We start from the raw sequence: 21,124 nt of genomic DNA, 5'->3' as shown, positions 1-21,124 counted from the left end.
CTGAAACACGCCCCAGAAAACCCTTCAGTCATTCCCTTTAAAGTGTGTCTGTGTTCAGAATAGCCAAGGTCCTGATTGCCCATTCCTAGTATTGACATGAATCTCTAAAGTCCTGCTCTCTGGGTTTGGGTGGTTTATTGGGGTAAATTATATTTCCTACAAATGTAGATGGTACATCTGTCAGATGCTGGATATGTGGCTCTTAGGCCACGGTGTGAGCCTTACTGCTCTCAGGAGGGCTTGATTGGTCTCGGGGAGGCACAGGTGACAAAGGCTGAGTCGTTACCGAGGGCAGCCTTACAGGTGAGGCCGTCTCTGCCCCCTGTGACATAATTATACTTGGGAAACCCCCACCTTCCAGGTTTGAGCACCACCTGACCAGAGGATGGGACCAGTATAAATTAGAGGCTGACAGTTTCTTTGGGAGTCCCATGGGATTGGAGTCAGTTTCAGCATTAATAATGGACCGGGGGCGGGGGCGGGGGCGGAACGGGAGAAAATGTCAACAGGAGCGGGCGGGGGCGGGAATCATATTAATAGGGCAGTTTTTAAATGCTGATCTACTGTAAATTAACTCTGTTTTTGATTTATTTTGTACAAAATGCCAGCTGCGTTGTGACTTTTTAAGCCTTCAAAACTCTCCTGTCTGCTAGTGGCTGTGTGCTGGTTGGTTGCAGGTAGCCAGTACCGCCTGACCAGTACCGCCTGATCTGTACCACCTGACCAGTACCGCCTGACCTGTACCGCCTGATCTGTACCGCCTGACCAGTACCGCCTGAGCAGTACCGCCTGACAAGTACCGCCTGATCTGTACCGCCTGATCTGTACCACATGACGCTGGCTTTGAGTTTGCGTGGCGAAGTCATAAAAATATTGGAGTCGGTGCCAGACAGGATAGTGCTGCAGCGAAAAGTTAACAACAATGATCCTAATATCAATGATGTCACTTTCAGAGCTTTCAGGTAAGTCAGATATAAGGAAGTTTCTCAGAACTGAGAGTTACGGTAATAAAACAGCATATGCTGCATGCAAGATGTGCAAAATACATATAATGCGAATGATTATGATAGACCTGCCGTGTGCACTGTGCTTACGGTGAAAAGTGGTACAGCAACAGAAAAGTGCGTTTGTGTCGAGGGAGAGTGTGTGCATGGCGAGTGTGGAATCAGCTGCAGGGTTGTAGTTGGGTCATATTATGATATAAGACTTGCTGCAAAGCCATAGTCTAGTGGATTAGCTAGGTTTGCAATCTTAAAACCATCCCCTCTCCCCCCGGGATCAGGAGGAACTGGGATTAACTGGGATGAGACTGGATTTTTTTAACTCTATCGTGGGGTTGGGATGGGACAGGAATTTTCTTGTGGGAGTGGGATGAGACGAGAGTGGAAATCCACTGTGGTGTCACCCTCTAGTGCACATCACACTGTGTTCTGATCTTTACCGGAAGTGTGAGAGACGCGCATTGACAGGCTTGGCCTCCTGGCCATTCCGCTCCTCCTGCTGGTCCTCCGGAAGCGGCCTCCTGGCCATTCCGCTCCTCCTGCTGGTCCTCCGGAAGCGGCCTGCTGGTCCTCCGGAAGCGGCCTGCTGGTCCTCCGGAAGCGGCCTGCCATTCCTCCTGTTACCCCCTGTAACGAGACCCGTCTTTCTTGTTCCTGAATGACATGGCTATAATGAGGGGACCAGTCCCATCCCAGGTCGCGGCCCTCTTGTTCCCACGGAAACTGGGGAAATAATTACGCTGGTGTGAGATCAGTCACCTCTGGTCCACGATGGTGCCGGCCGTAGCAGAATCCCATTTACCCGGGCTGGGAGAAGATGGAGATTTAAAAGCAACAGACGGAGGCCTCCTGCTCCCTTTCACTTAGACAGGGATCAAGACCCGAATCTATCAAAGCTACAGCAGGACTCAGCAATTTAACAGCCAATTAAGTTCTGATTGTGGGCCGGCAGCCCAGTGCACAACCAAAAACACAAACCTTTTTCCTTGTTAGATCAAGGACCTTTTTAGGGTTTTAAATGGGGACCAGTGAACGCTCACTTGTCAGGTGATTTAACCTGGAAATGAGAATGGGGGTGCAGCTGTAATGCTAAGCTTCAGTAGTGCAGCTTTTTAGAACATTTGGCTGAAAGTTGACAAGGTGTGACAAGTGCGAATCAACATTTTCTTGAAGTGTAAAAAGTGACACCAAATGGTTTGTTAATTGATTTGCATACTTTAAGTGCAAGTAGAAATAATCTAAGTTACAATAAAAACATAAGCATCCAACTAATGTTGACTGGACTACCAACTTCTAATTAAACTTGGTCACATGACCTGGGGCATGCGTGACATCACATCCTGTCACGTGACCCGAGGCACGTTTGACATCAGACCCCACATCTTTTAAAAATTCAGCCACCCTTTCATCCTTACATTATATAACGAAGAGGATATCCCTAACTGTGCACAGCAGAAGGTACCGGTGACACTGGAACACAAGCGTCTCCGTTTCAGACCCCTTTCGAGGCAATCAGCATGACAGCGTGTGTCCAATCAATGACGAGGAAAAGTCATTATAGCAGCAGCAGGTTCCGAGTGCAAACTCGCTGCCTCGCCTGAAGCAGCCGGTCAGCATCGGTCCCGTGGTCACTAGCAGAAGACTGCGATCCGCATCCTACATCTGCTGCAGTAAACATTTGCTTTTCTCGGAATTTGATGCGTGTGCCCCCTGCCGGTCCTCATAAACATCCTATTATTCCGAAAGGCCTCTGGTGGATTATGTCCGAGCCTCCTGTAATGTGACAGCTGCACCCTTCGTGTTCTCGGGGGGAATGGCCAGGGCCTGGGCTTCGGAATAGTCCTCATCCTCCGCGATTTTCCCGCTTGTTGTGAGGGCTGTCAGCAAAGGCCTGTGGTGATGTTCACAGGGTTGGATACATCCTGTTATTCACATTCTGTATCCAGCAGCCCGCAGTTGGGACACCAGCACTAACTGCTGCTTCATTACCCATAGCTCTGTGGTCTTAGTGAGGGGGCCTCATTTTCTCCATGTGCCTGTTGTTGTGTTTCCTGCCTTCCCGCCGTCTAGATTACATTATCATATTATTACGTTCGTTTGCTTAGCAGAATCTGTGATCCAAGGCAACTTTAATGGATAATTATGTCAGAATGTGTTTTTTTTTCTGAGGCCGTCTGCGCTAAATCGAAAGTAAACAGGAGCCCTGCCCAATTTAGGGTTCAAACCTGCGACCTTGCGTTCAATGAAAACGAATGAGGAATGACTGAATTACGATAATGGTTATAGCTACCAGACACGTATATGCTTTGGCTTTGAATATTTGAATATATTAAAAAGAAAGAAAGAAAGAAAGAAAGAGAAAAACAGTCGTGCCACTTAAGAACTGAACAAATCCTAAGGATGTGTAAAAATGCCTCTATATATATATATGTTATATTTATGTAGCCAGAGCAGGATGTGAAAAAATTACTTCAGTGTGAAGATGTGCATCAGTCTGATGGCAAAACAATCTTCATCTGGAAGCATCTCTAAAGTTTAATGTGTAACATGAAAAAGAAGCGTGGAATTAGGACGCTGAAATGTATTTATGCAAATGAGCCCGCCACAGTATTTCTAAAGCGAATTATTCAAAGCGTATGAATTTGCGTGGGGGCAAAAGTTAAGTGGTGTGCTGGAAATTTAATTTTCACTTCTCAACACAGGCGACTGTTCTCATGTTAAATTAGTGTTTTGGCTCTTAAAAATGTCTAAAAACATACACCTCCCTTTCAATCTGTCAATACGATTATGTTAATCAGAGCATGGGATGTACTTTTTGTTTGCATTTGATTTCTCCTGACAGCGATTGCATACAAATGACGATTTTCAGTGAAATGTCTTTAATTAATCGAGAAGTCTCATGTATAAAAAGGTCTATTTTTCCTGTGCTTTCTAGAGTTAGTGCCGTTTCAAAGAAAACACTAAAAAGTGTTAAGATAAGAAAAGGCAAATTTTGTACTATTTGTTATTGTTTGTTCTAATTTGTTTTACATTAGTCAGACATTTGGGATGCTTTTTCATGACGTGCACCAGAGCAGATGTCACTGTCTGTAATTCGTAGTAACGAGTGCCGTGGTTATGCAGACATTTATGTTTACTGTTCCCTAAAACTGGAGCATCCCAGTAAACGACCTTTTTAAAGTTTAACAGATGGGCAGCTTTACACGGGAAGGCCCTGTGTTTGGCTACGGGGAAGCCTACCAGCTAGGCCAGCAGGACCACGAGATGGATCCAAGGATCATTAGGAATTCCCCTTCCGGGGCAGACAGGACAGCCGAAAGCCTTGCCAATTAACAAACGAGAGAGCAGCATCTCGTGGGGAAGAGGAGAGAAGGCGTGAAGATGGCGGGCAAGGAGCTCACTCTCTCAAGTGTGTGGTTGCTCACAGAGGATACCTCTCGATGGATGGATGGATGGATGGATGGATGGATGGATGGAAATGCATCACAAGCCTGGGAAGTATGAGGCTAAAGTTCCGAAATAATCTTAGTTTGAGAATTCCATACATCCCAACAGTCGTAGGCCAAGGCCGCATTTCCCAAAACTTAGGGAGGATTGATATTTAAGTATGATGACCCTCAGACAGATCAGCTCCCGGGGCCAACTCAGCAGCACCACTGGATGTATTTTGTTTAGTTTAAATATGCTGATTGATCAAGACAAACAGTTTGCTTTTTACAATGTGTTCTGACCAGAACCAAAAACTGAATTTTACTCCTCACTGAGTTGTAGGATTGGCATCCAAGGAAGGTGGTGTTCATGCACAGACCGTGTGTCCCAATAAATCGATCATGTCACCAAGTGAGTGTATGATCAGCTTCTCGTATCGCACATTGAAGAAACGCCGGTGCATTTTCATATCATTTACTGCTTATAATTCATCATCTTGTTTATTAAGTCCATAATTTAATTTTCCAGTAATAATCTTCCTACCTAAATGCATTGCATAGTGAGAATGAGGTGATTATGAGCCTTTGCTGGAAGTCTGAGAGCCTTCTGAGGTCCTTTCGGAATCCTCTCCGAATCTAAAGCATGGCGAAAAGACCTCGAGGGCCTCTTAAAGATGGCCTGACGTTTGTTGTCCCCACCCTCAGAATGTTCTAGATGGAAGAACGGGCAGTAAGGTTACTGACAGCGGTTAGTACGCCTTCTGTTAATGAAAGCTAAAAGCAGTCCTGAAGCATTTCATTGGTGCCTTTCCGTCTTTCTACAGCTTGATTTTTCTACAGGACTCTTCATGCTTCCTCTGGAGAGATGGAGGGCGAGGAGTTTCTTCCACACTAGGGTCACACCAATGAGAATTTGCTTCTGGGGTCATTGCTGCACTCATCCTCACACTCCATGGCTCCCTCGTGTCATACAAATAGCACAGCAGAGATCCTAATACCAGAATCTGTTCTTGTGAATGTGCATTCTAACATCCTACAGCAGCGCTTAGTGTAATCTAACCAGCCATCCATTCATCCATCCATCCATCCATCCATCTTATAACTGCTTATCCTGGTCAGGGTCACACGGTGGGGGGGTTAGGGATTACCGGTCACAACGAAGGCAGCAGCGATGACAGGGGAGGTCACAGCACCCCCTGAACCGTGTAACACAAACATTAGGAGAACTTTACAGAATCATTCCCAGAGAAAAGAAACAGATCTTGCGTGACGAGGTGCTGTCGGTGTGCCAGCATAGAGCACTAAGCTGGGATAGGCACCAGATGGGATGCCAGGTCATGGCAGGCCTCTTGCTGTTATACACACCGGATGTGATACCAGGTCAAGGCAGGCCTCTTGCTGTTACACACACTGGATGGGATACCAGATCATGGCAGGCCTCTTGCTGTTATACACACTGGATGGGATGCCAGATTATGGCAGGCCTCTTGCTGTTATACGTGTCGGATGGGATGCCAGGTCATGGCAGGCCTCTTGCTGTTATACACACCGGATGTGATACCAGGTCAAGGCAGGCCTCTTGCTGTTACACACACTGGATGGGATACCAGATCATGGCAGGCCTCTTGCTGTTATACACACTGGATGGGATGCCAGATTATGGCAGGCCTCTTGCTGTTATACGCGTCGGATGGGATGCCAGGTCATGGCAGGCCTCTTGCTGTTATACACACTGGATGGGATGCCAGGTCATGGCAGGCCTCTTGTTGTTATACACACTGCATGGGAGGCCAGTCCACAGCAGGCCTCTTCCTGTTACACTAATGTTTCATTATGATATATTATCATTATATTACTGCTGCTTAGGCCTTTTCTATCAGAGCAGTTTGAAAAGTGAGAAGCGTGACAGCTTGACACTGTATTGGACTGGCTCCGCTTCAAGCTCTTAGCTCAAGGGCAGAGAATGGGGGGTCGTGTGCTCCTGCCGCTGCAGAGTGCTCTTCAAGCGTCCATAAAAGCAGGAGGCCTCTGTTTTTACAGTAATTATCTCTGAATCATTTTCCTGCGTATGACCTGAGGGATCGACCACCTGAGGGCAGGGCCAGCCCAAGGTATAAGGGAACTAAGCAGCTGCTTAGGGCCCAGCTGCCACCAGGGGGCGCCCCTCATCTGATCAGGCTGTCAGAATGAGAAGGAAGATGACAAATGACGAGTAGGTTAATTACCTTTTGGTTAGACCCTCAAAAAGGGAGGGGCTGGCCCTGTCTGAGAACACCTAAGTATCCCCTTAAACCCAATATATAGGAGCAGCCCGACAGCATTATGGGTAGAACGCTTCATCAACATGCCTTCCACCTGAGGTCTGATTTCATGGAGACCTCACAACTGCGCTGTCACTCCCGTGATGCTTCGCTGCAGAATGGTTTTTCTGCTCATCTTTCATGGGGGAAAAGATGAGAATTAAAGTCTAACGGCTAGCGGAGGAAAAAGATTCATCTGTGGCTATCGGGGATCACAACAGTCAAACACTAAGCAAAGTAGCACTGATGGAAGAGGCTTGATCCTGGAGATGTTCTGGACCTCATCCTGCCGCTTACGTGTGTGTGTGTGTGTGCACGTCTTCTGTTTTGATTAGACCTTCAGGGGACCTGGTTTCCGAACACCAACCACTGCATTCACTGGAATTTGTGTAGCATCTGTGGGTATCCTTCAGAAAGCAGCGAACGTGGAGCCGCGTCAGAGAGGCTGGACGGGGCTCCGAGGGGCCCCAGTATCTTTTGATGTGGAGCCACTGGCAGCATATTGCGGGTATCAGGTACAGTGACTCAGAGCAGGACCTCTGCGCTTCCCCAGCGGCGATCGCGGCATCAACAGCCGCCGGCGGGATTAACAGACAGGCGCATTCATTAAAATTACAGTGCCACATGAAAGACGGACATATTTTCTGCCATGTTTTTTTTTTCTTTTTAATAACCATGAAACCTTGAATTGCTTGAATATGTTTTGTTCTGTGCTATTCTTACTGTCTAAAAGGGCCATGGCCCTCACTGGACTGACCTGGGAGAAAATAGCGCACCAGAACGACAGGGAGCCCACGGTTCCACGGAGCCGGTTCTGTAGACTTTCCCACTTTGCCGGGAAGGACTGGGAAAAACCGTGGGGGGAAGAAGACCTGGTCTGGCGTGGCGTTTTCTCTTCCTCTGAGACAGTTTCCTGTTTCAATCGCAGCAGTTATCTGGTTTTCCGGACTCAGTGCTCCAATTTCCCAGAATCCCTCCATCTCCGCATCACGGGCCTCCTTTGCCTTGGGCTTCCTGTCTTCTTGAAACAGCGAAAGTCATATCGCGGAGGCAGACAAAGACTCGTCCAGGGTTGCTCCCGGTCCAGACGGTGATGTTACCACAGCAAACAAACAACTGGATAACCTTTTACCATGCCGTCCTGTGGCATGAGGCTTTGGAATCAGTAATACCAATATCCATGATAACCTGAGTCACCAGACACGCAGCATAACGACTGGCTTATAACAAAGAACATCGTCTCACGACCCTTCATGCCGTTAACTACAAAAAGGTCATACGACACGATTAGACCATTTGAGGAAGACTCTGGACCTTAGACAAGCACATTGAGCCTTGCTGTAATAACACCACACATTTCATAATTACCTTCAGCTAACTTTCAATCCAGTAGCACAATAACTCAATAAAGGACAAAAGCCTCCTTTATTCAGTCAGACAGCTGGGCTGTACGTGATTCCTTAGACGCGACAATAAAGGCAGGAAAATGTAACTGGCTGTCCATCTGCTGGGTCAATGTGCTTATGGAGCATTTCACTGTACGACAGGCTGCACAGTTACCTCTCTGGAAATGACCGGGCACTCAGAGAGGGCCGGGGGAGGGATAAAAACCAAACTCCACCCCAGGGTCTCAAATTAAATTCATACCATGTCAGAAGGAGCAGGATTCAATACTGTTTATTGGCAGGACCCAGCCTTAGGGGAGGGGGGGGGTGCACACTGCTCCTGAACACACGCCGGCGGGGCGGGGGGGGTGCACACTGCTCCTGAACACACGCCGGCGGGGCGGGGGGGGTGCACACTGCTCCTGAACACACGCCGGCGGGGCGGGGGGGTTGCACACTGCTCCTGAACACACGCCGGCAGAGGGGGGGTTCTCTGTTTGCTGCGGGCTGTTCAGGTGGCCTCATCCAGATGTTTCCCCAAGCTCTGTGAAAAACGGCATGAAAGCAGCAGTTTTTGTTTTTTTTTTTTGGGGGGGTGGGGGGGGGGCACACCGGAGGCAGCTTGTCACCCAAGACCGGTCTCTTTTCTCCTAGAATGATGCTTGAAAATCTCCCCAGTGTTCGCGTTATGCGGTTCAGAAAGCACCGTAACCTCCAGCGTCCCCCTGTCATCACTCCTGCCTGTCATTATCACTGGCGCAGGCTTAACAGAGCCGTTTCCATGGGGACCGCTTCAGACGGACTGATGTCAAGTGGAGGACAGACCGACGAGCCGGGCTCCCGGGAACCGCGGCGGTGGAACATCACGGAGAACCAATTCTGGGTGTATGAAGGGGGATGAAACAATCGTTATCCTCTAAGGATCAGCTTCCAAAAGGGGGCAGGTTGCTGTCGCCAGGTTGTGCATGGGGGGCGGCGGGGGGGGGGGGGGGGGCTGTGACCTCCAGCTCTAGGAGAACAAGTTAAAAAAACAGACAGCATGTATTTACAAGAACATTCCCATGTCTATTTACAGAAGCTGATGTGTGCTGGTAGCTCGGTGAATCCCCCCAATAGGGGAGCGGTATTATGTTATCCATTTTAAGGATAATGCTGCCGTAAGCAGAAGGCGGCCTGTCGGACTGTCCTCCCGTTTCCTTTCGGTTTTTGCTCACACCGCCCTCACCGATCCCAGAGCCGGGAACAATCCCCTGGTGTACATGACGTCCATGTTCGTTCGAGGCGTGTAATGAATTAAGATAAAGGCGAATGCAGAGAGAATGAGGTGAGGGCCTTGGCAGGGCTCCCAGGCGGGAGGGGGGGGCTCCCCGGCGGGGCGGGGTGGGGCGGGGCGGGGCGATACACGCGTGGCGGCACCAGTCATACGTTCCCTTATCAGCTTGGCAGCCAGGCTGGGAAAGGCAGTGACTCGGGAAGAGAATGATCACATTACGCAGGTAATGGTACCACAAATGGTCAGAGAGATATTTAATCAGGACTCATTTGCAGGCCGGGTTCTATAAAGACGGAAGTAATGTGCCCAAGCGGGTCTTACGGGACCGGCGTCACATGGGCAGACTGGGAGGAATACCCTCCTACACTGGTAATTAACTTCCAGCCATATGATTTATTGGTGCGTAGGGAGCGTGGGGGGAGGGGGGGCATTTCAGCTCCCATGGTGATTCTGCAGCCCCACCCCCACACCGCCCATGGATTCGCCGTTAGCGGAAAGCCCGCTGTCTTGGCTGATAACAACATGCAGCATTTATGAAGGAGGGAAGGGATTGGGCAGAATCACAGCACAGTGCCGGTGCCAATCAGCGAACTGGGCGCTCGTTTGGGTGGCCCGTGTGTGTGAGAGAGAGAGAGAGAGAGAGAGAGAGAGGGGTAGGTACACCTTATTGGTCTGCGGGGGAGACATTATTACACTGCAGCAGGTCTGGGTAAGAAGGTCAAATAACCACACAACAGTAACTACAACCTACCTATAATCAGTAAATACTGTACAATATGACACATAGCAAATTTACTCTAATAACACAAATAGCGAGGGGCGGCACTATGGAGGCAGAGGGTGGCCTGGAAGGGGCCCCAGTGATCTGACGCCCAGCTGCTTGTGTGTGTGCTTGTGCAGAAGATGCACTCCATACTGTGTTTGAAACACAAGCCTCTCCCCAGGATTTTCTTGGGACCCGCTGCCTCTTAGGGCTGCTCAGTGCCCAGCCCAACGGGCCAATATTAGCAAAGCACGCAATTAAGGCTGGATCAGCCATTTTTTCATTAAGGATGCAACTAACGATGTAATGATGCAGTTTGGCAAAGTCCCCGGGAAGCTGACAGAGGTGCCTGTTTCATCGGACCGAGGACTGAATCTACGGCTTGTTATTTCCAGCCATAGTCGGTGATTTTCTCCTGAGAGGCTCATCATGAAGCTTATGCAACATTATACACAGTTATGCAGCTTAACGTCTGACGGATAAACACTAGCACCTCATCCTAATGCACACTTTCAGGGTATCTGTCGGGAATGAGCACCCCACCCCCAAGCACAGATCCCTGGGTGTCGGCGATTTGAGGGGGGGCGTCTCCGTCACTCACTGAGCATGAGAGTGTGTGAGTGACATATGCTTCTGAATCGGGCTGAAGTGCAAGCGAGGCTGGCATTCTCAGCCTCACGTCTCAGAGCTGGTGGCGTGAGTCATCGCGTTGAAATTCAGACAGGAGAGGTGGCAATGACACGGCGCGGCACCCACCAATGGCAGTGCGGCGTTCTGACAGGCGGCCTCCCCTGCAACAAGTACGTCCGTGTACTCCCGGAGGACTGAGACTGACTGAGACTGACTGGGAAGGGAAAACAATGACGCCGTATTATGATCTGAAGACGAGCTGTTTTAATTAAAAGGAAAGTTACTGGTGTGACTCAGAACTAAGGAAAAAAGTGCCGAATGTTAATATATCACCTTGTTTTGTGAATGTCTAGTGATGAAGCAAGTAGAATTTTATGCAGTAAATAAAAGAGAGCAGCGAAGTGTGTCCTGAGAGCATGCTGAGGCATATCTAACGCCCCACATCACCTCCCTCTGCATTGGCCACCTGCTCTGTGGCACCTGAAGCTTTAGAATCCAAGACGACGGAGACCCCCCTTCCCTCCGATTTCAGGGCTTCTTTGTGACTTCCCAGAAGTAACCGCCAGCCCCCCCAGGAGGTGGGTAGCATCAGGTCACAGTTACTCACATGATTTCAGCCTTGGGACCCTCAGAGCCCCGGGTGCCATCACAGCAAACATACATGGGCTTCCCCTGATACGCTCCCACGTAGCAGCCGCTACCTTCTCCTGCCCCCCACGTCCGGGGAGCCCGCAGAGATCCTCTGTCCATCAGCGTGAGCCAAAGCTCCCAGCTGGAATTTAATTAACGGTAAGGTGAGCAGGTGGACAACAGCTTACCGTATCTGCACTGTTTGCCATCTTCCTCTGACAGCCGTTAACTGAGGCTGTGGGCAGGAATGAACCTACACAATGCGTACAGAGACCGGTCTGGTTACTGGTTCAGGATGAACCTACACAATGCGTACAGAGACCGGTCTGGTTACTGGTTCAGGATGAACCTACACAATGCGTACAGAGACCGGTCTGGTTACTGGTTCAGGATGAGCCTACACAATGCGTACAGAGACCGGTCTGGTTACTGGTTCAGGATGAACCTACACAATGCGTACAGAGACCGGTCTGGTTACTGGTTCAGGATGAATCTACACAATGCGTACAGAGACCGGTCTGGTTACTGGTTCAGGATGAACCTACACAATGCGTACAGAGACCGGTCTGGTTACTGGTTCAGGATGAACCTACACAATGCGTACAGAGACCGGTCTGATTACTGGTTCAGGATGAATCTACACAATGCGTACAGAGACCGGTCTGGTTACTGGTTCAGGATGAATCTACACAATGCGTACAGAGACCGGTCTGGTTACTGGTTCAGGATGAATCTACACAATGCGTACAGAGACCGGTCTGGTTACTGGTTCAGGAGGTACACAGCTTAATAAGAAATGAACCAAGGAGGACAGACTGTGTGTGTTATTCAATGCGCTCGGACATTAAACATGATAAGGTAACTAATGGGCTCAGAGGGCTGCCAGGAAGGGTTGTTGTCAGGGTGATTTCAGGGGCCCCGGAGTGACAGGGGCCCTAAAAATCTGTAACACAATTGTATTGGTCTGGGGGCCCAGTGTGATTTGCTTTTATGGGGTCACCTCTACCAGTACAGAACGATCTAAGCAGAGCCTGCGTTTAGTGGACTGGGAGTCAGGGTTTCTGCAATTAAACATGCTTTGCAGTTACTTGGCACTCGCTGCTCTCCATCCTCAGTCATGGCTGTAGGCAGCTGCATGCCATAGATCAGTGTCCCCAGTTGGCTCCTCGGGGACCCACAGCCGGTCCGTGTTTTTGCTCCCTCACAGCGCCCTGCTAGACAGTCCACATTTTCACTCCCCTCCAGCTCCTGGTAGATAAATGGGGGCTTAGTCTAAGTCTGGCAGGCCTGAGACTTAGAAGAAGTCTTTAGTTTACTATTACAGAACGTCAGCAAGAAAAAGCTGCTTGGTTTAAGGCTGGTAGAACTCAGTTTATTAATCAGGAATTAGGCAAGCACGGGAACAAAAGGTCCAACTGCATTTCCTCTCTGCTGGGACTGCAGCACTGTGGTACAAACCATGGAAAAACCAGTAAGCTATGAAAGGGCAAGCTAGCGATTCCCCTCCCAGTCCCGCAAGTTTGCGATTCCCCTCCCAGTCCCACAAGCTCGCGATTCCCCTCCCAGTCCTGCAAGCTTGCGATCCCCCTCCCAGTCCCGATTCAGGCACGCTACGTAGCAGAAACCAATTAACAGTTAACATCTGTTGTTTCTGCATTAAAAAATCAAACCGCACATTTGCTTGAGACGGCAGATGTATAAACTTACACATGAAGTTTACTCGCTCTAATTTGTAGGTCTGTGGAACATCTGGGGAAGTCAAAACAGTAACTTAGAGGATGAGCAAATCTGTGGGGATGCTTTTTTTGTGAGGGTATGTTTTCAGAGGTAGAATATACATTCTTTCCGGTTAACGCACAGCTTTTTTCTGGGGGGGGGGGGGGGTAATGAAATGACAGTGATACATATTCAGGATTTGGACTTGAAGGCATTTCTCTCCTGTGAACCCCCCCCCCTGTGCATTACCAAGATGGTACGCTCCTGGCAGGGACCATGCTGCTGTCACTGGGCTGTGAGAGACGGCTTTTTATACTCCCGTGATGGCGATGATTCTCCACCCATCTGTCTTTTATTACTGGAAACTAGGGGGCGATAGAGGGTCAGTGCCGGAGCCCACACTGAGTGTCCCCTCCCGCTGGCAGACTCTGCTAATTTCACGGCATCATGTGCGGAGAGGAGGTCATGAGGTCAGGCGCAGCATGGGGTCCGCGTGGACCGCCTTCAGCGTACATCAGTATGGCCTCATCTGTGTCTTTGGGCGGCATATTGCATGGTCACTATCGTTTGTTAGCATGGATTTGATTGGTTTAGGCACAGATTTTGCCTTGCAGATTACTAATGACTCAGGTCCTCAGAAATCACCTGGGAGACAGGATAGCTAATACTGCATTTTATATTTGATATATTTTATATTTGGTAATGCTTTACATTAACTGCACCTTCATAATACATTCATAATACATTCATAATACATTCATAATACATTCATAGAACATTTATAAGCAGCATGCAGGTATACCTTCAAATCCCAACATACTTTAACAGATTTAATATACATTAATAACAAATATTATGTAATAATAAAAAACATTATAATCATATAGTAATATACCGTTTCCTATTAAGGTATACTGAAGCTGTTAAGGTATGTTAGGATGTTAAGTTATACTTACACAATGCTTATGAATATTCTATGAATGCATTATGAAGGTGCAGTTGATGTACAGCACTACCATATATTGATATAGCGGGTGCTTTTGCCCAAAGTGACATACAAGTGAGGAAAGCTTGTTCAGCCACTCGTGGGATTTGAACCCACAACCATCTGGGAACAAATCCGTAACCGGCTGAACAATTCAGCACCGACATATTGCATATTTAATAACGATATTACAGAATTAATACTATGATACATATTTAATAAATGCCATCCATTAGCAGAAGAAATGAAAATGAAAAGTTGGTATTGTGAGAAGCTTTGTGAGGAGTTCACTGGAAGGAGAAACTCAGTATGATCTAAACTGCAGACTGGTGCCAGCGGCAGTGCAGTCAGACACAGATGGTGCAGAGGGCCAGTTAAACAGCAGGACCCAAATCCCAGATCATCATCTGCTGTGTCCTGACTCAAAGAAAGCTCAAATTAGCGAGGTGTTTCTGTGACTCATGGACGGACCAGGTGTCCGTTAAACTCATGGGAGTTTTATTTACATAAAAAAGGTTCTGAGAGCAGAGCGAAAAATGATTGGTTCAAAGAGATAACCAATCAGATTGTAGGGGAGCTGGGTCCAAGCAACTAGAGGAGGCAGGACCAACCAATCAGATTTCTTGGGCCCATATCCTCTGCATGACGAGCATATACTGGCTGCCAGAGGAGGTGGGGTTAAGGAGTTGGTACTGAAGAGATTTTAGGCAGACCGTGACCCAAGATACAGACTGTCAGAATGGGTGGGGGTGGGGGGGCATACACGTCAACCTAGCTGGAGTGAAAGCAGTCAGATGGTTGATTAAAAACCTGTATAACTTGGTGGAAACAGAGATGCTTTAAAAAAAGGTTCTACTTAAGACTTGCGGGGGGGGGGGGGGTTGACGACAGTGGGTTGATTTGGAATCCACGACGACGGCTGCACATGAGCCTTATGGGTAATCCATGAGGCGTGACACCTACTGTATGGCCCAGTAGGGCCAGTGACGACTATGGCCCAGTAGGGCCAGTGACGCCTATGGCCCAGTAGGGCCATCCTTTACCTCCGACTGCGTTACTCTCTGTGTTTTCACCCTCTGTGTCGAGACCTCACTCCGCCAAGCCAGCTCAGCACGTTATGATCACCTTGGAGAACGGCGGGGGAGCCCAGGAACGGGATTCCCCCCAGGCCACATCGCTGGTACATCCCTTCGAGATTCCCCATTAGCAGCAGTCAGCCATGAATATGGAGCAGCCGTGAAGATTCCAGATTATCTGCTGGCAATATCATAGTGGAAGCCGGCGAGGAGGCTTAGTGACACCATCCCTCTGCCTCTCCATCCATATTCATGGCATTCTGGGTATTTTCCACTTAGATTTTTTCAACGTTAAGTGGCAGACTCTGCGTTTGCTGCCGATTGACTTTACGGGCTTCACCAGAGATTCTCCAGACCCAAACCTGCCTTAGGTTTTGTTTTGTCGTGTTTTGCTTTTATTTTTTATAAGTTAAACGATACTGACAGAGGATTCGAACAGTACGAACCTTCGGGGGGAAACTGACAGCCATCTTTGTTTAATTTTCACACAGCTTTGAAATGTAGCAGTGTGAGAGAGAGAAAGAAAGCGAGAGAGCGAGAGTGCAGCATTTCAAACAGAGCAGGAACGCATCTCTCCGTGGAAAATTACCCTGCGTGCAGCTTCATGGCGAGACATTTCATAACTGAGCAGATCTGCTTCCCACCTCTGTCCGTCTGCAGGACCATGCAGAGACAGGAAAGGCCATCAGCAAGGCCCTGGAGGATCTGAAGGCCAATTTCTACTGTGAGTTATGTGATAAACAGTATCAGAAGCACCAGGAGTTTGACAACCACATAAATTCCTACGACCACGCGCACAAGCAGGTAAGCACACGTCCGTCCCCGGGATTTACAGGGACAGGGGGGTGGAGTCAGGCCAAGAGGGAGGCTACAACATGCTGGTGACCAGGACTGAGCAGGCTGCTTTGCGTAATCGGCACAGGGCAACAGGGGCACTAACCCCAGCTGATAGCTGATTGGCTCCCTTCCCTGTCACTCACCAATTCGAAACATACGACAAGCTAATGATAAGGTTGGCCCCTTTCTCTGAATTATGGCTCCTCTTACGTCCCCCACCTTTAAAAGTCCTAGAATCACCGCTGACTGGAGGTGAGGGTTCCTGTAATGAGACATGCTCTGCAGTCGCCCCCCCCCCCGGCTGTATTGAGCTACCTGCAGTAGATAAATGTGAGCTTAGTTTGAAGCTGGCAGGTTAAAGACCGAGAAGAGGTCTCCGGTTCCTCCGGGCATCCCGGGGAACCCTTAAGTCCCTTTGGGATACCTGGGTCTCTGCTCTTCCAGGAACATTGAAAGCTACTACAGATGCCCCCCGCTCACCTATGTCTGGAGGGGGGGGGGAGTTCACGGATAAGGATATTTGCATAAAAATGTCCCCTAGGTTTTATAATAAAAATCTCTTACAAAAACAATGTACAACTTATGATAGCCTGCCTTTAAATGTAGGGAATGTTCACAGGGCACACGGCCTTGTGTCGTGGGCTGCACTGGCTGCACTGGCCCACAACTGTCCCACTGAGAGGCCCAGCCAAACTGGTGTTATGACTGGAAATGCAACTGGGATGTAACTGTGCATTCATATTTGAGCTGGACTGGAAAGTGGACCTGAGTTTGTAAGCAGGACACATAATTGGGCTTTGGGTTCCAAGTTGGACCCCAAATTATACATAAGTTTGTAAGCAGACTACATAATTGGACCGTAGATTTTTTTACTACAACAAAACTACAACAAAACAAAACAAATAGCCAGTATAAACAATACTGTATGGCAACAAAAACAGCAACAAAAATAACAATGAGAATAATAATGAGACTGGTAATATTAATGAGTGTGATCTTTGGTACATGCAGTTCATCAGGGAATAATGACCAGCCGTACTGGCCAGTGGCAGATCTGCCCTCTGTTCATTCTGGGGGAACGTGGAGGGAAGAAGGAGAGAAGATAAACACAAACATGAGAGAGGCGGGGAACGGAATACACAAGCAGAGCCGCTGATGTGTGTGAATAAGGAGCTGCATAGCAGGCTGCTATGAAGGATGCCACTGCTTGCCTCACCTTCACTGCAGGCCCTAGTTAGTAAGCTGAACTCAGATATCACAGCTTAGTTTGTAGGCAGAACACATAATTGGACCTTATTTTGTAAGCTGAACCCAACATTGGACCTTGGTTTGTAAGCAGTCGACACAGCTACACCTTATTTGGTAGGATAGGCCCAACACTGGACCTTAGTTTGTAAGCAGGCTACATAATTGGACCTTAGTTTGTAAGCAGGCTACATAATTGGACCTTAGTTTGTAAACAGGCTACATAATTGGACCTTAGTTTGTAAGCAGGCTACATAATTGGACCTTAGTTTGTAAGTGGGCTATATAACTTGACCTTCGGTTGTAAGAAGGCTAATTAATTTGAACTTAGGTTGTAAGAAGGCTAATTAATTTGACCTTAGGTTGTAAGATGGACCAAACACTGCGCCTCAGTTTGGAAGCGGACTACATCACTGCACCTCAGTTTGGAAGCGGACTGCATCACTGCGCCTCAGTTTGGAAGCGGACTACATCACTGCGCCTCAGTTTGGAAGCGGACTACATCACTGCACCTTAGTTTATAAATAAGACCTGAATTTCTGGCCTGGCTCTCAGGAAGCCATTTTATAAGCTATTCCTCTTCCAGTTCAAGTTACTTAACTTCTGTACCTTTTCAGAATGTTAAGTAATTTAAAATCTATCAAACTACAGTGGATCCTGTCAGAAAAAAATAACGCGTGACAATATATACACCATGGGCAATTAACTGCTGACCACAAACCACTGAAGTGTGTGAAGATGGGGGGCGACAGGGGGCCGGCCGGAGAGTGTCACAGCAAACCGGAAGCTGGGTCGGGACACGGGATAATTCTTTAGGACTCAGGGGTGAATCACGTTTGTGGCATTATGGGGAAACTGAACTGAACTAAGAACACAATTAAAGTGAACGAGGTAGGAACAAACAGAGGAAAAGCAGTCAGCTCGCCATATGGGACTCAGGCGCTGTGGGGCAATCGCAGGTGATTTCTTTTTACACGCCGTTCCTGCTGTGAAAAGCTTCTGGAAGATGAGTCAAGCCGCTGGGAACGACACGTGTGACGGGTCCCCACCTTTTTTCAAGCTCTAAAAAGAACAAAATGCACGTCCTGCCTGGCAACGCCGTAGACACTGAGCCGAATCGCTGTTTACACGCCTATGCAAATGGCCCATCTGCTTGCTCCTCCATGCAGCCCTCTGAGTCCGTGGGGGGATGATCAGCCGACTTGCTGCCCCTCTGACCTCTGCCCCCGACGTTCGTCAAGCCCCAACTTCTACCCAGTTTTAACACCATAACCATTTATCCATTCCAGATGGTAAAAAAAATATATATTTACTTAGAGGCGCAAACGCGGTTGGCAGAAGAATTAAAGTCCACGACATGGACAGAGTTCATCTCACAAAGGAAGCTGTAAACTACTGCAACATGCAGAATACTACACCTGCCCGTATCCTTTTACAGGTTTGGGATTTTAATGCACTTTATAAACCTTTTCACTCAGACACTCACCTTGTTCCTTTCTATGGTTAAAATCTACCCCCGATAACGATCTGTTGCAAATTAAATAAATGTATGCACCCTGGCGTTGCTGAGGACAACATTTATGTGCTGAAAATTACTTATGCTAATACTGAAAATACTGAAATGCACACACTGTGTGGCTTTCATTGCTGATGCAAACTGCTTGGCTGATTGGCGCTAGAACTCCGAGGTGTAAAGACCATGCAGGGCGAGACCCGAAGCCTCCCGCCATCTCAGCCCGCCGATGCTTCACTCCTGTGCATTTCACGCGCATGGTGACCCTGCCCTGTCACTGACTGAAATAATACAGAACCAAATGCTCGTCTATTGCTACACATCAGAAATAATTTTCCACAGATCACACTGTCTTCGAATTGCTTTCATCGCTGGGAAGTAGAGGCTCAGACTTTGAATTGTTCCTTTTAGCTGCCCAGCGCAATTTTGCTTCTCAGAGCCGACATCACAGTGCAGCAGAATCAGCAGAGTTCTCCTTAAAAGCCCGATTTACATTAACACTCATGTGCTGTGGACCTTGGCCTCCAGTTTACCTTTAGTTCAGCAAGTTGGAGTCAGGAAACAGAGCATAACTGAACCAAATATTGTTTTATTTTACTCAGGCAGAAATGAGGTATGCCTATTGTTAAAATGTCATTTATACAGACGCTCATCCTAATACCAGTGTTCTCCTACCCATCCTGCAAACATGTAAGATAAGATAAGATATAGCTGAGGTACGTCCTGGACAGGATACCTGTCCATCGCAGGGCACAGGCACAATCATACGCTATGAAAAATTTGCCTCACTACACGTTTCCAGACTGCAGTACGAAACCCACGTGATTTGGGCAGGACATGCAAACACCTCAGAGCTGAGGTGGGGCTCAAACCCCCAAACCTGGACGTGTGAGGTCACTGCGGCACCCCGACTGTTTTCCATTTACAAAAACAATGATACGTAGCTAAGTGGCAACAATCAAACGAGCAACACTCTACACTACACTAGAGTAACATTAGAGCTGCAGATTGCGATGGCATCGCTAATCTCCGGGACTGAGTTTGCCGGCAGACAGTAAACACAGGAGAGTACTTTCTGACAGAAGTGTTCAGTGAGTGAAGCGGGTAGCTTAATTAGTCTTTATGAGCCATTCACGGCGAGCATCTTCTGAGAAACACGCGCGTTCTGTGAATGTAACCGTTCCTGGGGGCTATCGCACAAGCATGTAAAAACACCCCAGACAATTAAGACAGAGTCTAGAACGAGATTCTCACTTATATATAAATAAAGGCCGCCAAAGAGTGGCATTAGAGCATTTAATTAACATCACTGCTGCTTTTAGAGCGGAAAAAAGAAATTAATAAAGCAAGAGCATGACTTCTTACTCTCTCCATTCATGTGCTAATTGGGGCCCGCAAATGAAAGGGTAGGAAAGGGGCGAAGGTGGGGGGGGGTAGGAAGTGAGGGTGGTGCCCTGGACGTGCCCCCGTGCAGCTCCCGGCCCAGACCCCAACCCCCAGCTGGCCAGGAGTCTCCACCACCACTGCCAGTGACGTGTCGACTCCGGATTCTGGGTTTAAAATACTCACACCTTTTTTTTTTTCCTGTTTTCTCCCAATACTTAGCTACCTCAAGCTACAAAATGACCCCAAAACGTCAAGTTTGACCCCCAAGGCTGCATATTAACTGCACCTTGATGATGGCTGAAGTAACGGTAGAACTTCCTCTACTGAGACTCAGCACTGCGGCCCTTTGATTTCCCTCATTAGTCGCTGCACCCCCAGCTGGCCCTGTTTCCTGTCTGTAATAACATTTCTTACCAATTTTTAGCTAGCAGTAACCTTTTGTTGATGACAAGTGACAGAAATTGCGAGGCGACTCCATTAAAAAGGCAGTGATAACCAACAGCATATGCTATTTTTTACCATTTGCCAAACTTAAACATTTGTTATGTATTCAAAATTTGAGAAATACAACCCAAAGCCTATTCCAGCTGGGGGGGTGGTTCTGGAAGCGGCACCGCTGCCGCTCACCCAAGGGGCTGGGGGGGTGGATCCTGTCTCCTTTCTGTAGAGTTTGGCGGCTGTGTGGATTTCAACCCACAATCCAAAGAGATTTAAGTGAACTGGTGTTTGTAAATTACCCACTGTGTGTGTGTGTGTGTGTGTGTGTGTGTGTGTGTGAGCGGGTGTATGTGTGTGAGCGGGTGTATGTGTGTGTGCGTGCGCGTGAATGAGCGGTCCCCATAATGATATGTTTACCCTACACGTGCGAGCGGGTGTGTGTGTGTGTGTGTGTGTGTGTGTGTGTGTGTGTGTGTGTGAGCGGGTATATGTGTGTGTGCGTGCGCGTGAATGAGCGG

The 21,124-nt window shown here is 48.2% G+C and overlaps 1 protein-coding gene across 1 annotated transcript in view; it reads left to right on the top strand.

Annotated features, from left to right (window-relative positions):
• znf804b (zinc finger protein 804B) overlaps nt 1-21,124 on the top strand; it is a 134,957-nt gene that overhangs the window by 102,355 nt on the left and 11,478 nt on the right. The window contains exon 6 of the mRNA XM_023825797.2: nt 15,848-15,991. Within this exon, the coding sequence (XP_023681565.2) occupies nt 15,848-15,991 (144 nt within the window). The remainder of the gene's footprint in view (nt 1-15,847; nt 15,992-21,124) is intronic.

Source organism: Paramormyrops kingsleyae, chromosome 9, assembly GCF_048594095.1.
Source record: "Paramormyrops kingsleyae isolate MSU_618 chromosome 9, PKINGS_0.4, whole genome shotgun sequence".
Classification (NCBI taxonomy): domain Eukaryota; kingdom Metazoa; phylum Chordata; class Actinopteri; order Osteoglossiformes; family Mormyridae; genus Paramormyrops; species Paramormyrops kingsleyae.
Note: the sequence above shows the minus strand (reverse complement) of the source record. Positions and strands in the feature narration are given on the sequence as shown.